The 26,260-nt window shown below is 40.5% G+C and overlaps 1 protein-coding gene across 9 annotated transcripts in view; it reads left to right on the forward strand.

Annotated features, from left to right (window-relative positions):
• Positions 1 to 26,260, forward strand: part of LOC126390983 (complement C3-like) — a 94,705-nt gene that overhangs the window by 4,280 nt on the left and 64,165 nt on the right. For 6 of the 9 annotated variants that reach the window (XM_050045536.1, XM_050045529.1, XM_050045532.1 and 3 more), the window contains exons 6-33: positions 1,811 to 1,893; positions 1,997 to 2,084; positions 3,089 to 3,191; positions 3,545 to 3,665; positions 4,521 to 4,636; positions 5,073 to 5,219; positions 6,538 to 6,637; positions 8,769 to 8,863; positions 8,985 to 9,176; positions 10,880 to 11,035; positions 11,303 to 11,432; positions 11,860 to 11,928; positions 13,215 to 13,412; positions 13,535 to 13,652; positions 13,767 to 13,855; positions 14,469 to 14,608; positions 15,499 to 15,711; positions 18,561 to 18,624; positions 18,724 to 18,813; positions 20,794 to 21,000; positions 21,385 to 21,460; positions 21,599 to 21,758; positions 21,912 to 22,007; positions 23,988 to 24,138; positions 24,521 to 24,606; positions 24,909 to 24,986; positions 25,090 to 25,245; positions 25,440 to 25,502. In XM_050045536.1, the coding sequence (XP_049901493.1) occupies positions 1,811 to 1,893; positions 1,997 to 2,084; positions 3,089 to 3,191; positions 3,545 to 3,665; positions 4,521 to 4,636; positions 5,073 to 5,219; positions 6,538 to 6,637; positions 8,769 to 8,863; positions 8,985 to 9,176; positions 10,880 to 11,035; positions 11,303 to 11,432; positions 11,860 to 11,928; positions 13,215 to 13,412; positions 13,535 to 13,652; positions 13,767 to 13,855; positions 14,469 to 14,608; positions 15,499 to 15,711; positions 18,561 to 18,624; positions 18,724 to 18,813; positions 20,794 to 21,000; positions 21,385 to 21,460; positions 21,599 to 21,758; positions 21,912 to 22,007; positions 23,988 to 24,138; positions 24,521 to 24,606; positions 24,909 to 24,986; positions 25,090 to 25,245; positions 25,440 to 25,502 (3,385 nt within the window). The remainder of the gene's footprint in view (positions 1 to 1,810; positions 1,894 to 1,996; positions 2,085 to 3,088; positions 3,192 to 3,544; positions 3,666 to 4,520; positions 4,637 to 5,072; positions 5,220 to 6,537; positions 6,638 to 8,768; positions 8,864 to 8,984; positions 9,177 to 10,879; positions 11,036 to 11,302; positions 11,433 to 11,859; positions 11,929 to 13,214; positions 13,413 to 13,534; positions 13,653 to 13,766; positions 13,856 to 14,468; positions 14,609 to 15,498; positions 15,712 to 18,560; positions 18,625 to 18,723; positions 18,814 to 20,793; positions 21,001 to 21,384; positions 21,461 to 21,598; positions 21,759 to 21,911; positions 22,008 to 23,987; positions 24,139 to 24,520; positions 24,607 to 24,908; positions 24,987 to 25,089; positions 25,246 to 25,439; positions 25,503 to 26,260) is intronic. The other 3 variants (XM_050045535.1, XM_050045534.1, XM_050045533.1) reach the window with 3 other exon arrangements.

Genomic DNA, 26,260 nt, shown 5'->3' on the forward strand with positions numbered 1-26,260 from the left:
TGCCTTTCAACGTGCTACCTCAACTACTAATGTACAGTTTTAGCCCACTAACTATCCCACTAATGGCAATGGTACTAATGTACTTTCAATAAAGCAGTCGTACTATCAAATTCACAAAAACTCTGTCTGAATAAATTGCTCTTCTTAATGGGTTCAGTTGACTATTTAATCTGCAATTTCCTATGACCTGTATCCCAAACACACACCATATGAAACTACGTGGGCAACTGTGCACTCAATGGGTATGGACTAGTTTACAAGAATTTAGGAACCATATAACGCTAAGTGAAATGTAAGGAGACTTGTAGTTTTGTGTCCATGCATACTGGCTGCATCAAGAGCCTCTTTGACATCAAATTTGTAATGTATGAACATATACTGTATAGGCCTATTCAGTAAAGGAGAACAGAAGCTCAACTAGTTTATCTTATTATTTATCATGTTGCTTAAGTTTTCCACATCACATAAACGACATAAAGTGTGGAGACCATAGACATAGCTACTGTGGCATCACCCACTGGTTTGTAGACTCCCGTTTTGAAGCCTCACATTTGGCTGCCACTGTCTTGGTTTTTGGAGCCAGAAGTGACAATATGTGGAAAAGAGGGTGGAGCTGTAGAAGAGTGAGGGGTGGATCTCACTCATAGACTGCGTGACACCGCCCTTAAATATGTGTAACTTTAAGCCTTGGGTGAGTTATATAAAAAAAATGACCTCTCGCACAGTTGCTATGGTCCAAAACTGTTTCTTGTATTAGGCCGTGTCTATTTCTGCTGTTAAGTTGGACATTTTATTCTGGGTGTCCATGTGGACTGACTCGCTTTTGGAGCCAGTCTCAAGTGGCCATCTGAGAAACAGCAGTTTTAGTGCTTGTGTGTTGGCTTCATCTTGTAGCCCAAGAGGTTGCTGCTTGGTGGACACGTTCTGAATCCTCAGTACAAAGAACCAGTTGAACCGTTACATGCCAACAGTTTTTTGTTTTTTTTTGCCTTTATTGACAGCCAGAGACATACAGGAAATATGGAAGAGAGAGAGGGTGGATAAGTGGATGACAAGCAGCAAAGGGCCCCAGGATGGAATCAAACCTAGGCCACTGCAAAGGTCAACAGGGGGCACACACTCTACGAGATGAGCTAGAAGTCGCCCTGCTGACTGATAACATAATAATAATTCTTAGTTTAGTACGACTGGATAAGTAGATATGAACTGGAAAACAGATTTGTGTAAATGCTACTTGGTATTGTAGCCAATACTGCTGTATCATCTTCTGGGAGGTGTGTGAGGCATTGGGCAAACTTAGAAAGGGTTTTGTGGAGAGGCCAAAACATGTCCCTGAAGTCCAAGCCATCATGACAGGTTTTGAGACCACCCTGTGGCACTAATAGCACATACCTAGCTGTTATACAACATGGACACCATATTGGTATAGTGGAGCTGCACCTCTTAATGCATGTTAAGGCAGGAGGTCTATCCACAGTTGCAGCCATCATAACCCGCTGAATTTCCAACTGTCACAAATGCCAGACATGTATTCATTCATTCCTGTGTTGTTTTATTCCTAAACTTCAGTTTTCCTGTAGTTGTGCTGCTCTCTGTAGGGCAGTAAAAACACCAAGGGCTTTTTTTAGCAGCTTATTTTTGTATAATCTCAACTAGTGTAAGATATAAATAACTTCAGAGTCTGAAGTCTGGTGCCTGTGTTACCTTCAGTCTCTATGTGAAGATGAACGTTTTTTTGTAAAATGTGTTCTCGTGTGTGTGTGTGTGTGTGTGTGTGTGTGTGTGTGTGTGTGTGTGTGTGTTTGTGTAGTCCCGGACTGTGGAAGGTGGTGGCAAAGTTCCACAGCAATCCACAGCAGAGCTATTCTGCAGAGTTTGAGGTCAGAGAATACGGTGAGTCCCTCAACACCTGCACTGTTAATTCAAACACATATAAACCTACAACATTCAGTAATCATTGTGCTGGATTGGATTTACAATGTTTTACATTTTTCAGTGCTGCCCAGTTTTGAGGTTACTCTGACGCCTGTAAGCTCCTTCTTCTACGTTGACAGCCGAGAGCTCACCGTCAACATCAAAGCTACGTATGTGAGGTTTTTTGTTTTGTAGCCCAGAGGCCTGCACTACAAAGCCAGTTCAACTTACCCAGGATATCTTTTCATTATCTGGCTTGATTAACCCTAACATTGGCCATTTAAATCTGATTCAGATAAGCTCTATGTGACACTAGTATAGAGTATTTTTTGCTATTCAGTTGGGTGATGAGGAATATGTCACATAAAACACTTTAAAGTCACACCAGACTGTCTCTGCTACTGCAGTAACGGGTGGAAAAGTAGCCTATATTTAATCACTGATGAGGTCTGCCTGACCCAAATGTGGCATTTACAATAACGGGAGCCAATTAACAGTGTGTGGATTATTTTACTAATAAAATATCTGTTTTATCCTGGTTCTCATCACACAGGTGTCTCATGTTATTTTGAACTATAGTGATAAAATCAGAGCATAAAAATAGCAACGCTATTACTGCTGACTAAAATAAACCTTGCAGAAAATCCTGCAAAAATCACGTATTTAATGTCATAAACGATCTCTCCATTTGTTAGAAACTGTGTTTTAAAACCACAGAAATAGGGCCCTGGAAAAAATGAAATGATTCTACTAAAACAATATATAGACTACTCTTTTTACCTGAGACTCCGGACTTTTGCTACTTGGATACTTTTTTCTTCAGTGATCTGATTGGTCAGATGTGGTCCGATACTCTGAAGTTAACCTGCTCCAGAGCAGCTGTTTACGGTTTACGGTTAGCTGTATACGTTACCACACTGATTTATTCTAGTGAAAAAGGAAAACCAGCTTTGTGATACTGAAAACACAGAGTTAACCGTGAAGTTATCTCTCTAACTACAAATCTTGCTTTGTTGTACAGGCCTCTGGTTTGACTGGGTGAGGAAACAAAGGGTGTTCAGAGGTTGTGTTGAGGCTCTTGTACTTTTAGTCTGTTAGTCATGTGTTGTTGTTACATTCTGGCCATCCCACTTTTAATTGTGGACCTAAACATGTCTTTCTCTTGTGGTTTTAGATACCTATTTGGTGAAGAGGTGGAAGGAACGGCTTATGTGGTGTTTGGGGTTATGCAAGATGGTCAAAAGAAAAGCTTCCCATCTTCTCTTCAGAGAGTGCCGGTGAGCACATACTTACACTTTTATTGTGTCTCTGTCAGTCACTCTCAGTTGGTCATTCTGTCTTTAGGCATTATGTGTAACGGCCTTTACCAGTACTACAAAATCTGTAAGACTCTAAAACATAAAAAATGTCTTGGATTTCCTAATATTCTGACATCTGCAGTTATTTCAGTTAAATTGTTAAGTTTTCTATTCACAGATATTATTTTTTTAGGATGCTTTTTTAGGATGAATAAAGCCAGGTTGACCAAAAAATGTACACATTCAGTAAAATACCTCCAATGGTTCACTGACTGTATCACTGTACTACTATTCTGTATCTCAAGACGCATTTCTTTATTATGTCACATTAGATCAAGGCAGGTAAAGGAGAGGTCAAACTGAAGAAAGAGCACATCACACAGACCTTCCCAAACATCGACAACCTGGTCGGGAAATCCATATTTGTAGCTGTCAGTGTGTTGACGGAGAGCGGTAAGAAAGAGAGACTGGGCCAGTCCCAATATCCCCCTTAGCCCTACCCCTTGGCCCTACCCCTACATTTGCATGTTCCCGCGAGGGGTAGGGGTGTCCCAATTCCTTTTTGCGTGTAGGGGTAGGGGTCATAACGAGGGGTAGTGGGTATGAAACTAGCCCTTCGGAGCAAGGGATTTCAGATGCTGACTTGCCAGCGAGGGGTAGACTTCGCCATGGCTACCACCGAGCAAGAGACGGGGAGAAAAGTTCGTACATAGCTAACGTTACCGTTGTCAGGTTGCTTGTTAGCTAGCTAGCTTGCTCGCACTATCTGGCGTCTGTCATCTATCCTGTTCTGCAAAATTGTCGGATTTTTCACATTACAATAACACGCCAGCTAGTATAACTATGCTGCCTTGTAATGTTAGCTGGTTAGCTAGCTATCTAGCTAGCAGAAGTTGTCTGTCGTTCATCAAACAAAGCATGGTGAATAATGCAAACGCGATCAGTAGGATGAAGACTCCATTGTAGATGCCGGTTGGAAATGTAGATGGCCTGCAGCTTCCTGTTTAAAATGGTTACGTATGTGTGAACGTAACCAACGCGGTGACGTACTGAGTGGTGTCCCAATTCCTAGGGAAAGATTTCAACCCCTACCCCTCGTTGCTTCATTTCGAGGGCCAAAGGGTTGTGGGCAATGGCTACGGGTAGGGCCAAGGGCTAAGGGGTAGTGGACAAGGGGGGGTATTGGGATTGGGCCACTGTGTGTTTGTGCCTGTTCAGAATTATTATTATTGTTATCATTATTAATTTCCCAAAGAAGAATGTGAGCAAGAATGAAGGTTTGTGTTCGTTTCTGCATTAACTCAACAGGTAGTGAAATGGTGGAGGCAGAGTTGAGAACTATCCAGATCGTCAGATCACCGTACACCATTCACTTCACGAAAACACCCAAATATTTCAAACCAGGAATGTCCTTCGATGCTGTGGTAAAGTGCTTACTTACTCAAATTGACAAAAGCTTGCCTATATTTCTAATATAATGAAACATCCTTTACAGAACACATTTCATTACTGAAATACAGGCACTCTGTGAAACAAAGAGGGCAGTGTAGCCTCAAATATATAGTAGTCACATGCTATTCAATGCTCTTTTTATTGCTGTAATTGATTAGAGTAATGTTTTGATGTGGCAGATTGTTTACAAGCAGGGATTGTGAGATTGCAGAGGAAAGGAGAAATTCAACCAAAAACAATCTGGTCTATTAAATACCATCTGTTGTTAGTCGTAATACTCAGTGCACAGTTCGTCCAGTTTGCAGAAAAATGGATCTAGTAACATGAGTTTGACCTAAATCTCGTGTTTTCAGAAGGCAGTTGTTGTTGTTTTTTTGATCGTTAAGTTGTGTGTGTGTCTGATGGCAGGTTGAAGTTGTGAATCCTGATGGGACTCCAGCAAAAGGTGTTGGAGTGGTGGTCGAACCAGGCAATGTGGAGGGCCTGACCGAAGACAATGGCATGGCAAGGCTCACCATCAATACCGTGGCAGGGAACGCAAGACTGACTATCACTGTATGTCTATAATTTTATTTATTTATTTATTTTTGCATTACAGCCCATTTGGTAAATGGTAGCTTTAACCTACATTAATCAACAAATTTAATATTAACTTCTATAGTTGTGAAATATGGCAGAGCTATCATCCAACTATGAAGCTCCATGAAGATTTTAGTTTCCATAGCTCATTGTTTTGGTTCTGTTGCTCACACATTTATTGTACATCATGTGAATGGTGGACATACTGGAGTTCATACAACATACCATGTACCAAAACAGAGCTAAAAGAAAAATGATTATTGGCATTACATTTGTCAAGTGACCAAAACCTGCAAGTTAATGTTCTGTGCTGCTGTACGATATTTTTGCCCAACATGTTAGCCATATCAACTTCATAAGCCAATGATACAATAAATGGAGACCATGTATGTTGATGTTTTTCTGACCCATGGTGGTCAAAAATCTACTGAACCCCCCTTTTGTGCCCTCCTAAGAAATATTTTGAGTGTCTATGCACTGCATTACTCGGTTTTTTATTCAGAGTCCCCACATGCCATCTTTAACCGCCTGGAAAACCAGAGGTCGGGTGCTGGGCACTACTCTTGTGCCTGTACTTTGCCAGCTTTCAAGAGCGCAACAGCAGCAACCTTAACAAGCCAGATTTTCTTCCAGGCCTTGTTTATAAGTGTGTAGGCCTGTTGTCCATAGGACCCATGTAAAGCTCTGGGTAGCCCTGCACTAAAATGATCAACTTTTCTGTATCAATTAGACTGAAAGTTTACAGAAGAAGGGAAAGATATCTGTCGACTGTGATTGGTTTGTAATGTGACTCTTGTCCCCTATGTCCATGTAGGGGCTCTGTAAAAATTGAATATTAAAGGTCCAGTGTGTAGGGTTTAGGGGCATCTATTGGCAAAAGTGGTATTTAATATTATAACCATGTTTCATTAATTTATACTCACCTGTTTTCATTTCCTTAGAATGAGTTGTTTATAACTACATACAGAGCAGGCCTGCAGGGAGTCCGCCATGTTGTTTTACAGGAGAAGTGAGAAGATTCAGTTTCAGTTCTGCAGCCTCACTGCCACACCTGCCACTCTGGACCTTTCAGTAACAACGGATAAAAAAAAAAACCTTTCTCAACTCTAGTTGAGTTGTAGTATGAGTTATTGTCAAGCTATTGTACGGAAGGCTTTGTCAGTTCTTGTCAGTAAAATGTCTTATTGCCACATTAAGTGGCCTCCATACGTGGGATAGGACAGACTTTAGACTTTTCATCTGTTATTTATTAAACTGTGTGTGTATGCTTACCTGCGTTTGTCTTAAATTGCAGGCAAGGACCAACAATCCTGAAATTTTGCGTGAAAGACAAGCATCAGCCACCATGGTAGCTCTCCCATATACCACCAAAGGCAACAACTACATCCACATAGGTAGGGAACACCCTGAAAAGTCAGATGGTAAAAAGTTGGTGATGGTATGGCAGGCCCTTTTAACATTAACCAACAGGGCTGACTAGTATAGCGAATTAGGTTTCACTGGTGTTGATGACATTTCAACATGTCGAAATGCTAATTTAAGATATCTGTATAACAATTTTGACATGTTACAAATGTGTTTTCACATTTACAGATCACATTTTGTCTGGTCAAAACTTACCTTTAGATAAATTTAATGTCATTATAGATATCAGTAATTCCTTTTTTCACTACTAAGATTAACAATTTCAGATATCTTCAATTGAATTTCCACATCTTGAAAAGAGATTGTGACTTATTGAAATGTAACTTCCCAATTCAGATGTGGCTGTCATATCATTAAAGTACCACAAAGCCATTGGGCGACTTTTAAATTACCACATTTATTTGGGAAATGTAGCCCAAATTACCATATTCATTTTAGATATGTACATATATACATAAAGAAATCTACAATGACATTTTATGCAAGTCAAAATTCTCTATCTAATATTCAATTCTGACTGGGTATGAAATGAATTGTCGGTGTAGATATGGTACTAGTACAAATATAATTTCCACAATTACATTATTATATAAGTATTTAACAATTTTCCAGACATCTGAGATACAATACCAGGTATCTCAAATTACATTTTGTCTAGTTACTATTCCAAGCTGACATGTCAATGATTAAAATTTTGACAATTCAGAGTTGAATTTCACTCATTTCATTCATGATATTTATAATATAAGAACATTTGCAGGTAACTACAAGAATAGTAAGAATTTAATTTGACAATTGACTGTTTCACTAGTGAGAAATGACTTGTTGATATCAAGAATAATCATTTTCACTACTGAGCACTGAGTTGTAGATCTCATAAATTAGAAGTCCAACTAGTCAAAATTACATCATTGGTATGTAGACTTGGTACTGAATTACAAATATTTTTATTGAGTTTGAATACAAATCAATAGTAAATGTTTACTAGCTGTCAAAATTACATTATGGATATGATGGCTTGGCAGTAAGCAGTCTAAAAGCAGTTGTTGATATCGACAATTATAATTACTGCTATTGATTAAAGGCGCCATATGTAAGAATGGGGCCAAAACGGTTACTGCACTCAAATTCAAAATACTGCCGCGTGTCATGTCCGCCCCCCGCCCCCCTACAGATTTGAGGTTGCTGGACAGCGGCACGCTGTAGACTGATTTGTCTGCCCACGGGCGGCTGCCGTGGCGGGGCCACGTCGCCGCGTCCGTGATCTTCGGTTTTCCAGCGGACCATTCAAGCAAGTCCGGCTTCTCTGCTGCTAACGCTGCTGCCGGGATACAGCTGAGGAGGAGCCGGCTGCTAATGCTATGTACCGGGACACTGCTAATGCTGCTTGCCGTGCTGCTAACATTTGTTTCTCAAAAAAATCAGTTGGGTCGATGACCAACCTGCACATGGGCTTCAATGTATGATTGAAAATGAATAACAGTTGAAAGTATTCGAAATGTCCATCCCCGTCTAGCTATAATGCTAGTTAGCCAACTTTGGCTAAAGCGTACCTGTCGAGGAGAAGAGTAGCCACATCGACATCCGATTTCAAAATCTTCTCCACTTTCAACCATCTCCACCGTTCAAAAGCACCTCCTATATAGACCCTCGCTTTGCCTCAAGTTTTGTCTTGGCGTTTTTGGGAATCATAACGGGGTTGTTTGGGTTTAGTCGCACCGTCAGCCGTTGTAGCTCAGTCGTAACTGTAACTGATGCTGAGACTCTACTGACTGTGTGACTGGTAGACGGCGGTGGGTGGCGCAACAGGCCAAAACACAAATTCAAAACATAAACATGATTTGCGGACGGTCAATTTTTTTTTAAAATGCGAATATTCTGGCTGTACTATTGTTGTCGGTGAAATCAGTATGTTATATGAACATTATTCCTTAGTCTCTGTGACATATTAGGAGGATTTTACGACTATTTGCATTAGATTTCTTACATATAGCTCCTTTAAATATTAAAATGGCCTGTGATGGTGGTGGCAGAGGCAAGTATGTACCATACACTAGAATTTCAGTTTGTATCACTCATTGCAACATGTCACATTTACAGGTGTGGATACCGCAGAGCTGAAATTAGGAGAAAACCTGAAAGTCAACCTCATCCTCAACAGACAGGAAAATCTCAACAGTGACATCACATACCTGGTGAGAGATGTTCAACACCATGTGTGCAGATTAAAAAAACAACTATTTTTGTAGCATTCCACGACCTGTGTAGTATACACTCATGTCAGATAAGAACTGATGTTCAAATCTGTGTCCCCAGATCCTGAGCCGAGGTCAGCTGGTGAAAAATGGCCGTTTCAAGTCAAGCGGCCAAGTATTGATTTCCCTGACAGTCACTGTTACCAGAGAAATGCTGCCATCGTTTCGCATCATTGCCTACTATCATACAAATAGCAATGAAGTGGTGTCAGACTCAGTTTGGGTGGATGTGACAGACTCCTGCATGGGCTCGGTGAGACATAAACACTGATGTAGCGAAGTCTAACAAATTACATGGCCAGACAAACTGATAGATGTATGTTTCTAGAAGGTTATGTTTTAGATTTGGTTTGTTGGTACGTTTGTCAGCAGGATTTTGAAAAAGAAAATTTTCTGATTTTCATGAAACTTGGTGGAGGGTTCTAGCATGGGTCAAGGAGAAAACAGCTTCAGAGGGGATCCAAACTACAAGGCAGATACAGAGATAGGGGATTAGGGCAACGTTGTCATTTTAACATTTAAGGTGTGTTGGCTGATTCACGATGTCAGCTTATGCAAAGAGTTGCATGCAAGAAAACATTCCACCTTAACAGTTACTTGTTGCTTCTGGTAGCCTTTTAGTGGCACAGTGAATTAAATCATTTTTTCTCAATTTGTAGCGAGCTCACTGTTAACTGGTAGAGATGAAGAGGCAGCCTGGTTGCAAAACAAAGTGAAATTAGTGAGAGTGCACCAGTAGATACAGTGCAGTGTGTTACTGGTCCCTGATTAAGAGATTATGCTGGAGCACAGCTGTAAAAATACAGCGTGTTGATCCTTTACAACAGGCTGCATCATGAGTCAAACTCTTGTCCCCAAAAGAATTACGGCTACATTGTAACAGGTGGATTTTGGACCCAAGAGCAATACCAGGGACAGGTGGAGCAGTTTATGCTGAGCTTTAATGCACCACTTCAGTGAATACAGGTAATGGAGACTGGTAAAGCAAAAGAGAGTTACTGTTCAGGTTTAGAGCTCCTAGGGGAATAGAATCAGTCTGCAGCTCTCCGCATGGAACATTGAAGCAGCACACAGGTAGGGAGCCGGCGTCCGCTGGATGCACACACACAGCAGACAGTTCAGTTATGTGCAATAGTAACGAGAGGGGGCACGCAGAGCATTGTCAGAAGAGCTGGGATTCTAAAACCAAGAGAACTCACTGAGGAAAGTCTTTATGATGTAAAGCTGGCCATGGACAAAAGAGAGCTTGTCAGCAGTGATGAAGCGTGGAAAGGCGGAGTGTGCAGCCACACAGCGAAACTTTCCACAGCACAGAAGATCACTGGTGACTGAACCGGTAAACTCACTTTGGAAAGCTGGGTGACGTTCTTTCCAGACAGCCGCAGGAAACAGGCGAACAGGAACCAGGATGGCAGAGGCAGAGCTCCTAGTCAAGAACAGAAAAGTGATTTACTGGGGAGCAGACAAAGCAGGAGAGTCAGGGACAGGCAGGGTCGATTACAAGGAAGCAGTCTAGAAACAAACAATGGAAAATCTTGCATGGAGGCAAAGAACAATCTAGCAAGGAGTATCTTTATAGTGACAGGGGATAATGATCCACAGGTGAGAGGCATATGTGTGCGCATCATAGGTGTGCTCCAGTACTTACTAAACAACATAGACATATGATGACTCCATATCACGATGCACATGCACATTTATCAGTAATCCTCTGTGGTAGCCTGTTCCTAAACCTAATATTGAAATAAGTTGTTATTAGCACGCATTTGACATAAATCTATTACTTTGGGAATATATCCAGACATATACAGGCTAGTGGTTGTTCTTGCAGATTTACGTATCATAGAACGTGCGTTGACAGAATTCTCCACTCTCCAATTGCCCCTCTATGTATGTAACTGCTTGAACAAATTCAAAACAGCATGTCTCATCCACTGATCTCACCTTCACATGTAGCTGAAACTGGAATCACTGAGAGCTGCTCCGTCCTATGAGCCTCGCAGGATGTTTGGTCTGAAGGTCACTGGAGACCCAGGGTCCACAGTTGGACTGGTGGCAGTTGACAAAGGAGTCTTCGTCCTAAACAAAAAGCATCGTCTCACCCAGAAAAAGGTCATTTTTTTATTTCATATTTCATTGAAAATATCTAAAAGGGGTTTGATTTTAGAAGTTATGTATAAAGGATGGCACACGTTAACTTTCAAGTTTGATGGACTTTGGCTTCAAGATCCAATACATTTGTCCTGCAGCAAATACATTCTATAAGTAAATATGTCTCATGCTAGAACTGTCATGTGAGTCTTTAAATATGACTGTTTAACTTACATAGTGTAATAATATGTATTGTTTGTTGTATTTATGTGTGTGAATCTTGCTCAGGTGTGGGATATTGTAGAGAAGTATGACACAGGCTGCACACCAGGTGGAGGGAAGGACGGTATGGGTGTGTTTTACGATGCTGGGCTGTTGTTTGAGTCCAGCACGGCTTCTGGGACTCCCTACAGACAAGGTGACACTACTTCCTACTACTTTCTCTTCCCTACCCTGAACATACCCCTCTTTAGGCTTTCATATTATATCAATGAAACATCACTAACCAGGAGAGGTGGGTGTAAAAGTTTGGGGTTCTCTTTCATAGCATTCGTTTTGATGTCTCACTGTGGGATATGCCCCCTCAGTGGCTACCAGTCATGACATTGATGTCAATGCTTTGCACCTTTATCTATGACTGACGCAGCATCACAATGTCATACTCTCATCCGTGTCAAAGCTAATGTTCTATTTTATCTGGTAGCGGATGACTCTACTGCTGGGCACTAGTTGCTAAAGATACTAATCCAACTGCTCTCACTATAGGTTTTTTTTTCTTGAAAATTCAAGTCTAGGTCCAACCTTGTTGGGTTCTGTTAAAGATCTTATCAGTGTTTCATTGCCAGAATTGAAGTGTCCATCCACGAGCAGAAAGAAACGGAGCACTACTATAATGGAGGTCAGGACCACCTTAGGTAAGGATCACAACTCTGTATGGCTTAGTATCCTCATGTTCAGTCATCTTCCTTCCCACAAATCAGGCTCTCCGCTATGATTGTTGTAACTCTATTTACTTTTTACTTATACTTAATGCGTTAATCTATTCCTTCATACTGCTACTTTACTACATTGAAGAGAGAAATCCCTCCTTTTCAGTGGCACCCCCACAAAAAATTCATAGTGGTGGCTGGATGGGTCCACTGAAAATCCTGGGGTGGCACACAAAAACCAAAAGCCATGACTGAATTTCAGGAAGTTGCTTATTTAAGTATATAGGCTAGAAAACTATGCGGTTACATGATGGCTTCTTATTCGGAATGAAATAAAAAATCAGTTTAATCAGTTTTAATCGCCTTTATTCTGGTCCGCGCAAGGTTTGTGGCAGGAAACCGGTTATTGCAACGAGTCCGACTGCTCTATCTCAGCCCGTGGCCGTGGAAACGAGCATGCGCAGAAAGACCGGAATGAACTTAAAGAGGAATGAGAGTATACAAGTGCGAGAAATTCTTCCATTCGGAATTAGAAATGGAAATATTCCAGCCCCTTACATCGTATTGAATTTTCAATCGCATTGGCCATTTTCATTCCGAATTAGGTGTTTACAATGTCAGTAAGGAGAGTTAAGGAATCGCATACTGATACACTCTGGTTTCTTATTTTACATTTAATAATACTAATCCTCTGATGACTAATACTCTCACTGTTAACGTTTTAAGTTCCAAAACAATTAAAAAGACAAATATAAAGCTAATTTAAAGGAGTACATTGACTGTAAGGAACAAAACATTTACTGGGAACAAGAATTCTCAAGTTTAGGAAAGACCTGGGTGTACCCATGGAAACCATTTTCATTTAGATATTTTGAGGTGAGAGTTTAAGGGACCCCTTAAAAAAATTGCCATGCCAGTTGTTCCCGCGCTCAAATCTAGGCTAAGTTTGGAGCATTATCCCGACAAGTTATGCCGACATGGTTGGTACCAATGGATGCCTTACGTTGTCTAGTTTCACAAGATATCACTACCTTTGCACTGACTTGAAAAATAAGCACGTCACAAGCTCTTAAAGACAGTAATACAAGCCTCCAATTATTTTTGCCACTAGGGGGCCTAAGGATAGTGTGTGTTACATGTTTTACAGATTGTGATTTTGGGCTATCTAAATAAAACTGACTTGACTAAGAAATATGATATACAGATTTGTATATTTACAAATTGTATTTCATTTCTTCTTACCTTTATCTATCTGTACCCTTTCTTTCCAGCAAGTCAATATGAAGACCAACTGGAACATGACTGTTGTGTGGATGGCATGAGGGAAACCCCCCTCTCATACTCCTGTGAGAGACGCTCAGAGTACATCAGTGATGGTGCAGCCTGTGTTGCAGCCTTCATACAGTGCTGCAAGGAGATGGAAAGCCAGCGAGCTGAGAGGAAGGAGGATACCCTCCTGCTTGCTCGCAGTAAGAGACGGGACGAGGGATGGGTTGAAGCCCTATGTGGTTATCATCATGGTTATACTGGTAGTTAGAAAACAACAGCTGCCTCCCAATGGAAAATACTAACATTTTTAATGACACTTTAGGTGAGGAAGATGACAGTTACATGGACAGCAATGAAATTGTGTCTCGCACAAAGTTTCCTGAAAGTTGGCTGTGGTCAGATATCATGCTGCCGGCTTGTCCTCAGGAAAAACCTAACTGGTGAGTCAACTGAAATATGAACAAAGAAAATACACTGTTGACTAAATTAATGACATTACGAGGATTCAAAGCTACCCTGTACCTCTTAAACAGTAACACTTTTCATTGTTTCAGTGACACCACATCATGGTCGAAAAATATTCCTTTGCAAGACTCAATCACAACCTGGCAGTTCATTGGCATTAGTCTGTCAAGAACTCAAGGTGAGGATTCAGTTTTGGGTGAGATCATCCCCTATTCCACCCTTTTGACAATCAGAGGAAAAATCTGGTCTAGAACTTGGGTCAGTACCAGTGTCAGCCCAGATTATCTGGCAATGTGAGAGGTTTACAGACCCGGTCTTAAACCTCCCTAACTGCTCGCAGACTGTTATATTTTAATCAAGAGAGACATGTTTCTTTTATAGTAAAATGAATATTCATTAACATGTGCACATGCAAATGAAAAATGGAAATAGTCTTTGGCGATTAGACCCCATAGAGATGGTACGATTTAAGGAGGGTGATGAATCCATGTGTGATGCACCATTATTTTCAAATCTTATAGTGTGTGCCTATTTGAGATTACAGAGAAGGACATCTGTTTTTGAAGTGCATGAAGTGAACCGATTTCAAAATTTGTTTAGGATTTTAAAACTACGGTAGTCTGAGCCCTGCCAACTACCGCCTATGTGATGCTTTGCTTTGCGTCTGTGCCCCATGTATTTTGGCCATTAGTTGTGTCTCTAACCTTAAAACTCTCCCATCCCTTACATCTTTCCCTGCATCTCTTTCTGTTTCATCAATTGTTTTGATTTTTATCTCTTTTATCTTAAAGGAATCTGTGTCGCTGAGCCCTTAGAGGTAATTGTCCGCAAGGAATTCTTCATCGATCTCAGGCTGCCGTACTCTGCTGTCCGTGGAGAGCAGCTAGAAGTAAAGGCAATCCTCCACAACTACAGCCCAGATCCTATCACCGTAAGTCTGTATTACTCTGATGTTTTATGCCAGAACCAATGAGAAATTGTATAAAGCATTACACTTCTTCCTTGCAACCACATTTAATTGATAGAGAAAATATACAAATTAGTGCATAAAAATTCACCACATTGGAGGAAATTAAGTTTCTGATGCTCAATACTTTCAGGGGGAGGACCCCCAACCTTCCCAGTTTCATATGTGTCCCTCTAAATGTTGAAACAAAAAACTGAGCATAGCGTTAGTTCAGGCAGGACACGTTGTCAGGCTCAGCTCACATCCCTGCTACTTTAGCTGATTTCAAGCAGCCCTATCAACTGATGAGTCAGCTGATAGATCATTCCTTTCTATGCAACCAATTGGTGAATCTTATTCAGGGCGCCCTATTTAAACTGCTCTGGCCTGCCTGCTGTTGCTGCTTCCTCTGCAAGCCACTTTGCAACCTGCCTCCACCCCAGCTCCTCCTTTTTATGCTTTGTCTGACTTATCAGAGTCATTTCTGTTTGTCACTGATGCTGCTCTGTTCTCTTCCCGGGGGGTCTTTGCTGCTGCTCTCTCTGCCTTAGCTTTTCCATGTAGGCGCATGGAAGGGCACGGAGGTGTGCTCTCTCTGCCTCAGGCTTTCTGTGTGGGCCCAAGGAAAGGCAGAGAGGCCCCAGAACATACCGTCAAATATAATACTGCAAATGGAAATAAAGTTGTTTTTGTTTTATTGTTTGTTTTGTTTTTTGACTAAAGTGGTCCTGACTGAACTACACTGTTGGTTAGATGACCTAAAATGAAACTAATGATTATGATCCTCATTATCCACTCAGTGTGGGAAGGGAGCTTCAGCTTTAATCAACAACACATACCTCAGTCTTTGTCTCCATCTTTGTTTTGTTTTCAAGGTGCGTGTGGATCTGATTGAGAAGGAGCACGTGTGCAGTTCAGCTTCTAAACGTGGAAAGTATCGTCAGGAAGTCAACATTGGGCCCCAAACTACACGATCTGTACCCTACATCATTATTCCCATGAAAGATGGACACTACCCCGTTGAGGTCAAAGCAGCCGTTAAAGATTCGTCGCTCAATGATGGAATCATGAAGATGCTACGGGTGGTGGTAAGAGAAACAGCATCCATGTCCGAGGGTTTAGAGCTTCTTTATTCCATATTAGAAATGTTCTCTTAAATGTTCAAACTTCAGTTAAAGAAAGTTTCAACTTTTCATTTCATCTCTGGTCATTGTGGTTGGAGTGTATATGAAGCCACTTTCAGGCAGTTGCAACCAGTTTGGATGGATTCTCAGCTGGGATGTCAAATGCAGTAGGGCTGCACAATATCAGGAAAACATGAGATATGCAATGTTGAATACTGCAATGACAATATGACGATAAATAATCAAATATTGAAGTATACAGTTTTAATGTTCTAATGTTTAACCCTATGGGCCCGAACGACGCATAGTGCGTCCAAATTAACACCTGTTCTTCTCTATTTATTTTCTCCGCGACCGTGCGTCATAGCGAGAAGCCACGCATATCACGTGAAACAACGGAATTGTAGCTTTCCGACAAGGCCAAGCGCTTGTCGGTAGTCCAATGTTTTCACAGCGAAAAAAAAAAAATTAAGTTACACTAAAATGATGTATAACAGAGCTTTCATACAGCTCTGCACACACATTACTCTTGGATGGATTACTCGCGAATGCAGGCTCGCACAGAAATGCCACGCATATCACATGAAAGCGCAGGACTAGAGCTTTCCAGTGATACCACACACATCATTGTGCTGTCATCCCATCACGCTATAAATACAGATCAAGTGTCTACAAAATAAAGACCTGACGAATTTCTTTACAATCCATTACACAGATCTTGTTGTCAGTCACTTCATATAGTGAGGAATATCGTATCTTACCACGTCTTAGGTTTGCGTGTGTTTCTCCCTGTCTATCCACATTTGTAGTCCGGCTTTCAAGATGCAAATATCTCCATATTGTCCAGTTGAAACTCCATCAAACTTTGTATGACAAAACCAGCCACTTCACCTTTGCACACACAGACAACTGTAGCCTAATTATGCATGCTGACAGGGCCGTAGTCACCATGAGGGGAACCTTTATATTCTATACATATGTACAAATATCATACAAATGTTACATTTTGAGCACCAAAATCATCTAGCCAGTAGAAGGTAGATCAGATGTGATAAATCATTGTGATTTTTGATAATCCCATAGAAAAAGAATATCTATGGATAATCCATTAAATAATTTACTGTATAAATTCAATTGTCCAACATTTTGAGAAATCTGCTGATTCTCTTTCATTCTGAGAAGAGTTTCCTTGTCACTTATTGAGACTGAACAAAACAGGAAAAACATAAAAAAGAAATAAATTTGCAAAATATGTACTGCAAGAAAATGATGGACGGTGAAAATATTTTTTCAGCACAGTGCATCCCTTGGACAGTAAAACATCACTGGGTCATCATCGACATGAATCAATACAATATCGACCAGTAGCACAATCACATTATCACAATGTAGCATTATCAGGGGGAAAAAAACATGGCACGTCCCCTGAAGGGTAAGGCACCATCATCACTGACATGAGTGAATGCAGAATCTGTTGTCACAGCAGACATTGTGATGTAAGACTTAAATACAATGTTATTGTATACAGGTGGTCCACTGGGACCTCCGTGCCATTGTAGTGTATTATCATTTGCTCTGAAGGTTTGGAACAGATGACCAGTAAGGGGCCCAGGGTCAGAAACATATATGGTCAGGGTCAAAGAAGATATTTATAGCGTAGGTGTAGGGTTGGAGAAATCCAACAAGAATGTCTTTCTGTTGTCTGTTGTGCTTTGTCTCACATTTCACAAACACCACCAGGTCTATATAAAGCAGGGTATTTGGAGCTGTTTTTCAAAGCAGTTCACATTGGCCGAGAACCTCTCCAAGCATTCTAGATGCTTGATAGATGCTGTATTTCTTGTAATAAACCTTTTCTTTATGCAAGCAAGACGGTGTCATCTGGAGTCTTCTTCATCACCTTCACATCATTGCTATTTAATAAACAACACCATCCAACCACCTTTACCAGAAAACAACAGCACAACGAGCTTTAGAGAGCTGGGGATGAGGGCAGGTGGCTGGGTGGACAGGTCAGATCTGTGCAGAGCACAGAACAAAAACAATGACACCTCACCAAAACACAAGTTTCACTCTCAGTGGTTTCTGTGACAAGAGATATACTTTCAGAATTAGTAGGCCTAAAGTCACCCAACGCCACCAATTCAGCACCATTTGCAGTGTATGAATGCATGGCACATGTTGGCTAAATATACTATTTATCGCAGTTCAAAACATTTTTTGCAATAATTTAATCAAGCATGTTGATATTACGATGAAGGTAAATTTTCCATTTATTGTGCAGCCCTAATAAGCAGCCACTTGCTAGAGTGTGGAATCAAGTCCTATTCAATGAAAAAATGCATGACTGTCCATTAAGCCACTGACATCATTTGTCTAAGCTATCCAAAATCATTACAAGTCACAACAGTATGCTTTGGTTAGCTTTAGGCAGAATGACAACACTTTTAGGTTATAAATTTAAGTTATAAATTTAGGTAGAAGTAAGTACTTAGTGAAAGTTTAGGGAAATGTGGTTTGGGTTAAAAGAGGTACTTATGGTTAAAGTAGCTTTGTTGTCATGGTTACAGTAATAACCATGTGTTTTTAGGCTGTTAGGTTATTGTTGGCATGTGTTGAAAAGAACATTGACTGTTGACTGGAGACAGGAAACAAACAGCAATCCCCTGTGTTACAAACAGACATCTTTTGGGGCTAAGCTTGTTAATGTTAACCATATCAGGCTTTTCAAGTTAAACTGTATTTTGTTACACACTAGCAGAAGAAGATAACTCTGTGATTTCTAATGTTTATTCTAACTGTTGTTTTTCCAGCCTGAAGGCGTACTGGTTAAACATCCTCAGATTATAACTCTAGACCCCACTAATAAAGGTGTAGGTGAGTTTACCCATAAAATAACACCATAATATAGTAATTAAGTAACATTGTATCACCTGCTAACTGAGCGCCAAACTTGGCCACTGTTTCTCTTTTTAGGTGGTAAACAAGAAGAAACTCTCAACAGTGGAATTCCTAAGAAAGATTTGGCTCCAAACACACCTACCAGCACACAGATCTCTGTGACAGGTGAGATACATTTGGTCATGTTACGTGATACTGTGTTTGTACACTGAACTCTGCACTGGTGGAAACTGGTATTGACCCAAGTGGGAAATGATAATGGGAAATGTTGGGGACCTTATGCCTCTGCGCCAGCAACAGTTATGTTTTTGGGTTATCCGTTCATCCATCGGTCTGTCTGTTCGTCTGTCTGTGCATCCCATTTTCATCAGTGTGATATCTCAAGAAGGCCTTAAGGGAATTCCTTGGAATTTGGCGCAAACTTCCACTTGGACTCAATGATGAACTGATTAGATTTTGGTGGTCAAAGGTAAATGACCTCACAAAACATGTTTTTGGCCATAACTCAAGGATTCATAGACACAAATACCAAATAGGATAAAAAAAAGTGATGATATTTTATATCCAAAAGTTAGAAGGTCAACTTCACTGTTACATCATAATGTTTTGCAAAAACACTCTTCTGGCCATTATTCAAAACCATAACTCAGGCATAGAAGGGGAGACGTTTGGTCAAATACTGAATACTAAACTTGGTTGTCCATCTTGAAACTGTGATGATAGTACAGATCTTTTCTACTATTGGGTTGAAAATGTGTGTGAAGCATCCATGTTTTAGACAACGTAGCGTCTATGCAGCAACATCCATATTTGAAGCATTGTCTACTGTCATGGCAACATATGAGTCTGGATAGACATTGATTTTAACAACAACTGCTACTAGACTGGTTTGTGGAGACATACAGATGCTTTCGAGACCTACGTCATCGCCTCTCACAAACAGGATGCGCCCCCAGTCTCGAGTCCCATGTATGAGAGCAGCGGATTTATTATCTTTTCTTTATATAATTTATTAACATTAACTTTTTGTCATGTCTTCCTGTTGTGTCGTGGGATGCCAGAACAGATCTAGTAAAAGCAAAGAACTTAAATTTCACTGGATTCCAAAGGGCAAAAGACCCTTGAATGCTAACCGGAGAAGACCATCTAGCCTTTTTGGTTTGTGGAAGCTGATTTGTTTCAGTGGAGCTGGCTCGACCTCCCTCCTGGACATCTTCCACATGCACGGTCCTGATGTACTTTACTCTGTCCTCCCCATCCTAACATAGAACTCAATCTTAAAGAGCACTGCTGTTGCATGACCCTAGCCTGCAATGTCAGATAACAAAATGACATGACAACAAAAACGAGTCTTGCCAACAAATGCATAAGAGGTAACTTACTGGCTATTAACACACTGAAGTTGTAGCTTATGTTGTGCTCTCAGAATTAACGCTATTCAAATAATAAGTGGTGCTGTGTAACTTATGACAAATGCAAGTTAGATATTGTTAGCCACCTAATAGTCATAGTCAAGTAAGCTCAGAGTTGGATATTGTTAGCTAGCTAGCTAACGTTACTTACCCTGCCATGCATGAGCAATTCGCGGTCAAGACTAAGTTCCTGGGTTTGTTTATAACAACCCATGCCTGGTACATGGTGGTTTTGTGTCCCTGTCGTTGTCTAGGAAGTACTTCTGCTTTCAGGACACAAAATCCTTCATTCAGATCACTGTACATGATACACACAGACAACATAGTCATATGCGTCCAGTGACTTGTACGCACACAGCTTTTCTTTGGTGTAAACGCTAGGTTTTTCAGTCAGATATGCATAAATATCTGGCCACTGGATCGTGGGCCATTTGGTTGGATCGTCCATCCATTCCTTTGGATCCCTCAAATATGGATCTGGAAGTCTTTCGCCGTTGGCCAACATTAATTTGTTTAAATAGCATTCCCGATCCTTAGGATTGAGCGACTTCACATATCTCCCCAGCTCTGCCATGTTTACTGCTGCCCTGTTGCGCGCGCTTATTGAGTCACCTGATCACTATTTACCAACACTCAAGGGGTCTATATCAATGAGTTGGTAATTCTAGTTTTTAGTTGTTTCCTCCTGATGCTTTATGACATGGTTTTTTCTCTGTTTGTGTGTGTTCGGCAGGGAGAGAACAAGTTTCAGCACTGGTGGAGCACGCCATTAATGGAAACTCTATGGGTAGTCTGATCATCTTGCCCTCAGGCTGTGGAGAGCAGAACATTGCCAGCATGACCCTTCCGGTCATTGCAGCCACATATTTGGACAAAACCAACCAGTGGGAAGCTGTGGGCTTTCAGAAACGTGCTGAAGCCCTCCAACACATAAAGACCGGTAAGCTCACACACAGACATATTTGTTAGCACAAATACCAAAAATCTTCAGGCCCCTCTGTGTGGGGTTTTGAATTGTCTGACTTGACCAAAGTGGTATCAAAAAAGACAGTGTGGTAGACAGTAATGCGCACTACCCCTGCCTACAGAAACAAGCTTGGGCCACAGAGAATTACTGGTCTGGGCAAACACATAGACTCATAAACTACAGATGTTTTCACCAGAATTGTTACAGACAAAAACCTGCCAGCAGATTAATTTGAAAGATGCTATAATCACAGAAAAAAATGTAACAGGACTCCTCCAACTGATTTCTAGTCAATAAGAATCAGTAGGGAGTTGAATGCAGTCACTAAAAAGGTTGTGTATTTTTGTTTGTGTACAGGCTACCTGAATGAGCTGGCCTACCGTAAAACTGATGGGTCTTTTGGTGTGTTTACTCGTTCCAAAGGTAGCACCTGGTGAGGCATTTGAACATCCTTGACCTCAAAATGTTTGCAGATCCTCCTTTAACTTAGATTCTGACTCGCACATACATAAAACTAAACTAACACCTTTTCCTCTCCTCTCCTCTCCTCTCCTCTCCTCTCCTCTCAAAGGTTGACAGCATATGTTGCCAAGGTGTTTGCCATGGCCAACAATCTGGTGGCGGTGCAAAGGGAACATATCTGTGAAGCCATCAAGTTTCTGATTCTCAATGCCCAGCAACCTGACGGCTCATTTAGAGAGATTGGAGAAGTGTACAGTCACGCTATGCGTGTGCGTGCAACTATTCAATTTATCTCAATTCTTCATTTGGTGTCAGAAAAATAGTTAATCAAGATAAAAACAATAACATGTCATTAACTATTATTTTATATGAATAAAAACATGTTTGTGTGTGTGTGTGTGTGTGTGTGTGTGTGTGTGTAGGGTGATGTGGGAGGCAGAGATTCGGATGTCTCCATGACGGCCTTCTGCCTCATTGCCATGCAAGAGTCACGTGCACAATGTGCAGCCACTGTCAGTGTGAGTACTTTACCCTTGTTGTTTTCTCTGTTTTTTCTTTTCATACTGGTATAGCACATAATGCAGTTTACACTAAAAGAGAGGCAGGATTACTTTTTGAAATTCTTAATAATTCTTTAAAATGGGTCCTTTATTCAGAGAGAGGTAGACAAAAGCCAGGTTATCTGCTGGGCAGCCTGTGGTGTTAGATTTGTACCGAAGCATTAAATCCAGTGATGACACAGTCAGTCAAAATATAAGTGGTCTCACTGCTGCCTTTTTTGTTTTTTAAAATTATGCTAAATAAAGGTTATATTATAGAAACAGACCAATCTTCCACAGTCTACATCTCTGCTTTCAAATATTGTAGCAGATTGAAAGCTATATGAAACTAGCTAACTAGCACATTTGTTTCGTTTTTGACCACTGAACATCATAACATTACATGCTAACATGAGGAACATATGCAGCGAGAGTTAGAAAACAAACTTTCTGAGTGCTGTGGTGGCTCTTTGGTGGACACTGTCGCTGTCGCCAATGATGCAATGCTGAAATTCTGAATTGTGACCAAAGTGGCCCTTCCAATGTTTTCAGCTAAATCGCCAGACATGTTGGCATGTTGGCAAGCAAGGAGAGCATGGAGAAAGTGACCGACAGTGGAGTGTACCCATAAATTCCGCAACTTCAGTGTTAGCAGATGGGACACTAAAGACTCAAAGTACATGTCAAATAAAATTTCCCCAAACATGGTTTCTGTCATTTTAGGTAGTTCTTATCACGCTGATGTATGCTCAAGTGTTCATTTTCTCCAGTTAGTTTGGTTTTAATTTGTTAATTGATGCTAGAAAAACAGTCTGACCATCTGGGCTTTTATTTTGGTACTTCTGCTGACAGGCAGCGTGCATTTGCTAAATATTAAGTTTCACCAAGCACATGTAGATTTAACATTTAACATTTAGAGTTAACATTTAGATTTAGATTTAACATTTAGATTTAACATTTGACATTTAGATTTAGATTTAACATGTAGATTTCACAGTTCACCTCCTGGGCACTGCCGAGGTGCCCTTGAGCAAGGCACCGAACCCCCCAACCGCTCGGGGCGCCTCATCAAGGGCAGCCCCCTCACTCTGACATCTCTCCACTTTGTGCGTGTATAGGTCCTGTTTGTGCATGTGTGTGTCTTTCGGACCTGTGTGTAATTGACAAGCAAGAGTGAAAACATTGAATTTCCCCTCAGGGGGATTAATAAAGTAAATGAACTTAAACTTAAACTTAAACTTAACTTAAATTAGATTTAACATTTAGATTTAGATTAAACATTTAGATTTAGATTTAACATTTAGATTTAAATTCATCATTTAGGTTTAATATTTAATATTTAGATTTAACTGTGGCATTATATTAAACATATTTCAAATATTGCTGTAGATGTGGTAAAAAGTGACTTTAAAAAATTCACACCACTTTTTTAAATGTTGTTTGAAGCTAAATGTGGTAAAATGTTGCTGTTGATTTCAGTGTGAGACACTTTACAAACAGCACCCCATACACAGAAACCTCCGCCGCTGACTAGTGTTTTGGAGGTGTAACTGCAGAGTGACACAGACACACCACCACAGAATTATAAATGCTCACAACGGCGTAGGCCACATGTGTAGGCTAAGGCGTAGGGTCACACAAGTATGAATCCCACTTTAGCCTGCTAACTAGGTTGGCTATGCTAACAAGCTTTCCAACAGGCTAAAATATGTTCACTAACATTAAGAATAAGGATAATGTCATTTTGCTCTGTTTTTAAAAGTCCTTTATCATTATTATTATTATCATTATTATTATTATTATTATTATTAGGTCTTAACTATTGTTCCAGGATCAAATCACAACATTCTTGAACAGGTGTAATAATAATAATAATAATAATTGAAATACATGGATTACTATTATCTGACTGCTCTCCACTCATTTTAACTAACTTCCTTCATGTTTGTCTCTGTCCAGAGTCTGCCAGGCAGTATAAACAAAGCAGTGGCCTATCTGGAAAGGCGTCTGCCCCAGCTCAGCTACTCATATGCCGTTGCCATGACGTCATATGCCCTGGCTAATGAAAACAAACTGAACCGTGAAATCCTCTACAAGTTTATATCCCCAGGTGTCATCACACAGTAGTATACTTAAACTCATATTCAAAATTATACATCCACAAATAATTAGTATATAATGTTTATTAGAGCCCAGCTGACACATATGGTTGATATACCTATACTACTGGTAAAAAAAAATTGAATCACTACTTTTAAGCGATCTTTATCAGATATGCTTACTTGTGTTAAGTGTTAAAAACCAAATATATGATTTTCTTTAATCTGTCAAATATTGATATCCATATTGGCCTAAACAATCCTTCTTTCAGTCAGGCTTTCAAGTTCATAGATCAAATGACCTACAAGGATAGAAAAATTAGTTAAAATTTGGAAAACTGAACATATGATCAAAAGTTTGTGTTTGTGTGTGTGTGTGTGTGTCTTCCTCAGAGTTGTCCCACTGGCCAGTAACTAAGGGGCACGATTACACACTGGAGGCCACAGCTTACGCTCTTCTCGCTCTGGTCAAGGCCAAGGTGAGCATGTCCCACTTGTGTGTGTTTCATGGGGAGTCAGAGTTTTCATCCATGCTACCTCAGTAAAAAAGTCGAGGTTTTGGAAACAAAAGTCAGTGAAATGTGTCGCTCTGTAATGCCACTGACTCAAAATGTCAGGTTTTTTTTCAGTTTTTGCTCATATACTTAACAGAATGGATCATAGATAGATAGATAGATAGATAGATAACAGAATCAGGACTTCTCTCTATTTCCGCTAAAGTTAATGAAGTTAAGTCAACCACAGAAAAATTGAACCGTTTACTCGGCTTCTGTTATTAAAGCTTTTTGAAGATGCCGGACCAGTTGTGAGATGGTTCACTGGTCAGCAGATGGTGTACGGAGGCTACGGTTCAACTCAGGTAACACAGACCCTTCTCTCCGTCTTGATACCTTATGTTAACTTAGAACTTATTTCTTCCAAAGTCGTGTTTTCTCTTCCTCATTTTTTTTCTCTCTCTCTAGGCTACTATACTCGTGTACCAGGCTGTAGCAGAGTACTGGGCCAATGCTAAAGAACCAGAGTATGACCTGAATGTGGACATCTTGTTGCCAGGCAGGTCAAGGCCAGAAAAGTTCAACTTCAACAGGCTCAACCACTACGCCACAAGAACATCTAAAGTGAGAAGACGTACAAACTAACATGTACTGGCTCACTGATATCATCATCGCTGAAGTTTTCTGTACGTTTCCCATGCTCTGTGTGTGTGTGTGTGTGTGTGTGTGTGTGTGTGTGTGTGTGTGTGTGTGTGTGTGTGTGTGTGTGTGTGTGTATGTGTGTGTGTGTGTGTGTGCGCATATTAAAATTCCCACAGCTCAATGATATAAACCAGGATGTGAAAGTGACTGCCACGGGCTCAGGAGAAGCAACAGTGAAAGTAAGTACTGTACAATACATTATTGTTCAGAATTTTATCACCTGTTGTGTATTGAAGGTGACCTATTATGCAAAATTCTTTTTTTTTTTACATGAATATCTGTCCTTGGTATGTTTAGAGACCAATGAGTTGCAGCAGCAAAACTTGGTAGTCCTCAGGGTACCTTGTTTAGTCAACTCAAACAATGAGAAACAGACAGAAAACAAATGCACATAGGGAAAACTCCTGTGATCGTCAAGTGGATTGATAATGCGTGGTCACGTAATGAATGTTTGAAACAACCAAAGCTGTTTTAAAACTTTATATAACTGTAATACATATACAAATGTCAAGTTGAAGGTGATTTGCATGAGACATAAGGGAAATTGTAATAAAATTGGTAATCATCCATCCTTATAATGGTCACTTTGACCAGGACACAAATTTGCGGCTCCTAGGCAAACCCCCAGGAACACTGTTCAGCCTGGAAGCCATTTTTTACCAGTGGCCTCTCACAGTGTTACAGCGAAAAATCCCCTGCTCCCCGAAAAGCTTTTTCCCCATAGACGATCAATCAATCAATCAATCAATTTTATTTATAAAGCCCAATATCACAAATCACAATTTGCCTCACAGGGCTTTACAGCATATGACATCCCTCTGTCCTTTGGACCCTCGCAGCGGATAAGGACAAACTCCCCCAAAAAAACCCTTTAACGGGGGAAAAAAACGGTAGAAAGCTCAGGAAGAGCAACTGAGGAGGGATCCCTCTTCCAGGA

The sequence above is a fragment of the Epinephelus moara genome, chromosome 5 (genome assembly GCF_006386435.1).
Source record: "Epinephelus moara isolate mb chromosome 5, YSFRI_EMoa_1.0, whole genome shotgun sequence".
NCBI classification, from domain to species: Eukaryota; Metazoa; Chordata; class Actinopteri; order Perciformes; family Serranidae; genus Epinephelus; species Epinephelus moara.